This window comes from Hippichthys cyanospilos, chromosome 5 (genome assembly GCF_059441005.1).
Source record: "Hippichthys cyanospilos isolate Australia breed blue-spotted pipefish chromosome 5, RoL_Hcya_1.0, whole genome shotgun sequence".
Lineage (NCBI taxonomy): Eukaryota > Metazoa > Chordata > Actinopteri > Syngnathiformes > Syngnathidae > Hippichthys > Hippichthys cyanospilos.
In genome coordinates this window covers 15155444-15160053 of record NC_142373.1, presented here as the reverse complement: position 1 = coordinate 15160053, position 4610 = coordinate 15155444, and the positions used below count along the sequence as shown (strand labels likewise).

At 46.6% G+C, this 4610-nt stretch overlaps 1 protein-coding gene across 1 annotated transcript; it reads left to right on the top strand.

Annotated features, from left to right (window-relative positions):
- Positions 1-1062: 1062 nt before the first annotated feature.
- esd (esterase D/formylglutathione hydrolase) lies at positions 1063-4293 on the top strand. The gene is made up of 9 exons (XM_088414538.1): positions 1063-1179; positions 2068-2135; positions 2266-2354; positions 2706-2804; positions 2872-2996; positions 3064-3183; positions 3666-3764; positions 3844-4011; positions 4123-4293. Exons 2-9 carry the CDS (start codon positions 2068-2070, stop codon positions 4201-4203), a joined length of 849 nt encoding a protein of 282 aa, XP_088270664.1. The 5' UTR covers positions 1063-1179; the 3' UTR covers positions 4204-4293.
- Positions 4294-4610: the final 317 nt, after the last annotated feature.

Sequence of the window (4610 nt, the reverse complement as noted above, 5' to 3'; positions counted from 1 at the left end):
AGCCGCAACATAAGGACGAAAGAGCCGCAGGTTGCTGACCCCTGATATAGTGCATAACATTTATTTTGTCGGATTCATCTACATTTTACCATAGCACAATCCATCTTGGCGCCGAGCGAGTTATTTCGTGTGACAAGGAGAAAAAAAAATCTGTTATAATGAGATCACCACATTCCCTCAAGTCACATTTGAAAAAGTGGTAAACAGAAATTAAACTGATGATTTACTTTGCAAAGACAATAAGGGTCCTGGAGCCCCATGCGGGTCGGGAGCCGCAGGTTGCCCCCGCTTAGCGTAGCTGTACCGCTTATGCGCCAAAGAAGCACATTGAAGTACTTCCAAAAGAAATGGAAGGAGTTTGCGGGGAAAAATGTCGAGTCCACAACAGCAGCCGCACGCTTCCGTCTAAAATCGTGGATCGCAACCTTTCCGGCAGATGTGGAATTGGCGTCCACCTGAAGTCCGGGCCGTTCTTCAAGGGCGGCGGGCACATCTGAGCCCGGAAGCCAAAGCAAGCAAAAGCGACGAGATGATCCAAGCGCTGATGAGAAACGTGCTTGTATCTTCATAGTTTTGTTGACCTTTCAAATAATATATATAATATATATATATATTTGATTTTTTTTTTTGTTTTTGCTCAATCGTGTAATCTTTTATTAAACAATTTAAAGTGCAACTATTACTGGTATGTATATATTTTTTTTCATACGCAGCAAGTTAGGCTGGCACTCATAATTGAAATCAATACGGGTGTCAAAACGGTTGCCCTGTCTTGGCAACAGCACAGATTTGAAATGAATTCACTTTGTTCCCCTCTACTCGTTCAATTTTTGGGTTTTTGTCGCTCCCTAGAGTCCAAGGCTTTCTTTGCATCTGCCTAAATGGGTGAGTGGAGCCGGAGCGAAATGAAAACAATAACTGTATTATTTCATTATTAATTTATCCCGTCATATTAAGCCCTAGAAACAAATCTTCTGTTTGAGATTTGCTGTCACCTACTGGCCAGACTGAAATAGTCGCGCATGGAAGGGGGTGGCGCCGGTTTATGACGTCACGACGCCACCCAGAGGCACGCAGACGCAGTCGCATTTGGACTAGTGGACTGTGAGCAGGCCCCCTTGCACTCAGTAAAGCTAAAGCGGCAACACGCGGACTACCAAAGTAGTGTCTTTTTTCAAGGTACCTTCCCGGCAGCTGTCCTCTGTTGTTGACAAGCAGGAAGACGTTGATTCACGTCAAAAGCTAACTTTTCGGGGTTTGATTTGTTCTTACAACGTCCGCCGAAGTAGCGCCCATTCCGCGCGACACTCAGAATGAAAACTTTCCGTTGGTCGTCGTTTTGCTGCTTCTGATTCTGAACCGGCCGGTCACACACGCTGGCCACATTTTGCAAACGAATCTGAGCGATTCAGCGCTGCTGTCTTCTTTCTATTTGAATTCGTCGCTTTGCAAAAACGTCAAGCACTCGTGCAACACGTTTAGTGCCAATATATGGTGGAAATCGCGACAATTAAGGGCTGGGGGTCGTCTCGTTATTTGTGAGTTGCAGGCGGCTTGGCACCTGTCAAAGCGTAAAGGTTGGGGGTCAAAGGTTAAGATTGCTGCGATCTTGCCTGAAATCAAACACCAATCTATCTAAATTAATTCGAAATTTTTGGCTTCTCTAGCAACGATTTTAGTGACGAAAGGATGAAGGATCATAATTTCTAATATATGTATCTGTTTCTGTTTAATATCTATATACTATATCTAATGTTTTGCAGAATGAGGCAATAGTCTCATTTTGGTAAATTCATGATTCTTTTTGAACACTAATAATACTATAACGTTGGTCCCTCCACGTGTGTGTTGTTATTTTTACACATTTTTGAGCAGTGTAAAGTTGAAAATGTTTTATCGTGAGCACGTAATGTTAACAGTTGAACAAACATGGCGTTTTGGCCCGGCGCTTGCAAATATATCCATCATAGTACAGTACCGCCTGTTGTAATATTTGATGACCAAACGTCTGGTAAATTTGCTTTTATCACAGCTTGTCTTTAATGTGGTGCTGTGTTTCATCATCAGATGGCGCTCACTCAGGTGTCCTCCAACAAGTGTGCTGGAGGTTTCCAGAAGGTCTTTGAACATGACAGGTGAAGGTGCAGCATTTGGAAAAAGGGGAGGCAAAAATTGTCTGCCGGGGGGAAAAAAACAAAACAAGTATAACACACAACCATATGACTTGCTTTTGTGCTCTCCCCCATCTTGTTGTTCTGACTGCAGTGTGGAGCTCAAGTGCAAAATGAAGTTTGCCGTCTTCCTGCCGCCTAAAGCCGAGACGCACAAGTGTCCCGTCCTCTACTGGCTCTCTGGTGAGCCCCCTCTTGCACAGTGCGGGCTTTTCATCCAAACAATATGCCCAAAAATGAGGCACGGTCGTCATGCGGATAACGATATAGACCTTTGTCTTCTTTTCTATCAGTCAACCCAGGCATATTTGTGGGATGAAGAACGCTTCAAGCCCACAAGTAGCCCAGATTTGCATGCCTTTGTAACCACTTTTAAGTGCGCAGGGGGAAAAATTAATTTTGCAAAAAAATATTTGCAAAATGCAGATAAACATCCACTACATTATAATGCAATTCTGTGGCATTTGATGATGTGATTTCCTATTCTGGCAGGCAAATGTTAGGACAGCTTTTGTTTGTTGATGTTCACGGCAGGGCTGACGTGCACCGAGCAAAACTTCATCACCAAGGCGGGAAGTCAGCTGGCCGCCGCAGACAACGGCATCATCATGGTGGCGCCCGACACCAGCCCTCGTACGCCCTGCTTGACCACCGCGGACGATTGATGTTATGGAGCTCAACTTTATTGGTGGCTTTCTAGGCGGCTGCGGCGTGGAGGGTGAGGACGACGCCTGGGATTTGGGCACCGGCGCTGGCTTCTACGTGGATGCCACGCAGGAGCCATGGAAAAGCAATTACCGCATGTACTCCTACATCACCCGAGAGGTAAGCTGCCAGGCTCACACGCAGGAAAAAAAGCTTCTGTGCACCGACGCTTGTGTTGCACCTTCAGTTGCCCAAAGTCATCAAAGACAACTTCCCCGCCGACCCTGACAGGATGTCCATCAGCGGCCACTCCATGGGCGGCCATGGCGCGCTCATCTGTGCTTTCAAGAACCCCGGCAAGTACAAGGTAGCGCTTTGCCGTGCCCCCTTGCAGCGTGCTCTGGGACTTTTTGCCTGTCAGTTATACTCAAAACCCTTTGGTACGTCCACTAGCCCCTTTCATGTTTTGGGAGGCGCGAGACCCCTAGGATGTTACAATTTGCGTCATATCTATCATGCGCGCTGCTTTTGCGCTGATTAGTTGCACAATGGATCACCCAAAAAAAAAAAACTGTCAGGGATGCATACATTGTTTCAGACTCTAGACAAGGGGTCGGCAGGCATTTAAACCCTTTTCATTAAGGACAGCAGGAGGTGCTGCATTTACCATTGTCCATAGCTACAACAGACATGGCAGCCTCCAGAGGACCCCGGTTTTGTGTCAACTTTGTGTGCTTTTAATCTGGAAGGTGGTGCAAAATTTCAGTTTTACCTCCCCAAAACCGACTGAGCGCAGTTCCCGTCGCTTTCCAGTCTACTCATTTCATGCAGTTTTTCTTCCCGTCCCAGTCGGTGTCTGCATTCGCCCCCATCTGTAACCCCATGCAATGCCCTTGGGGACAGAAGGCATTTGCCGCCTATCTGGGTCCTGACCGCAGCACCTGGGAGGTAAAAGCCGCCCCTTTTTCCAGCCAGCTCCGTGCTTTGACAAGTATTGCCACGACGTCCCTCATCCTCCTCCCCCAAGGCTTACGACGCCACGGCCTTGGCCTCGGCCTACTCGGGCCCGCCGCTGGACATCCTGCTGGATCAGGGCCGCGACGACCAGTTCCTGTCCGCCAGCCAGCTGCTGCCCGACAACTTGATTGCGGTCTGCTCCGAGAAAAAGATCCCCGTGGTCTTCCGCCTCCAGCCCGTCAGTAACCGGCCTCCGCTTGCTTGAGATGCGGCGCTCGCGATTGGCAAAAATGGAAAATATGCCTGTAGGATGGTGTGATTTGATGCCGCTGTGATTTTCTCCCCACAGGGTTACGACCACAGCTACTTTTTCATCTACTCGTTTATCAACGACCACATCAAGCATCACGCAAAGTTCCTCAACGCCTGACCCTCTTCTCTACACGTCAGCAGACTTTAGCATGTTAGTTTGGCAACGTCTGCCCCGAGCTGCTCCCACACAATAAAAAGTCGAACTTCATTGTGTGTGTTTGTCAGCTCCAAAGAACCTTTTGCATGTTCTCAGACTTTTCAGTGAAACTGCAAGAGTGCCTTTAGGAACAAAATCCAGACGTTTGTGTTTTTTGTTTTTTTTTTACTTGCAGTGAGAAAACAGTACAAAAAAACTCAATAGCAGTTAAGGCGCATTATAGGGACTCGTCATGCATCAACAATAAAAACAGCGTTCATCAAAATATATCAAATATTCTTGACAAGTTTTTTTTTGTTTTTCAATAGCTTTCGTCAGTCAAAACAAAAGGCAAAAAAGTCATACATAAAACATTATAAATAGAAAAG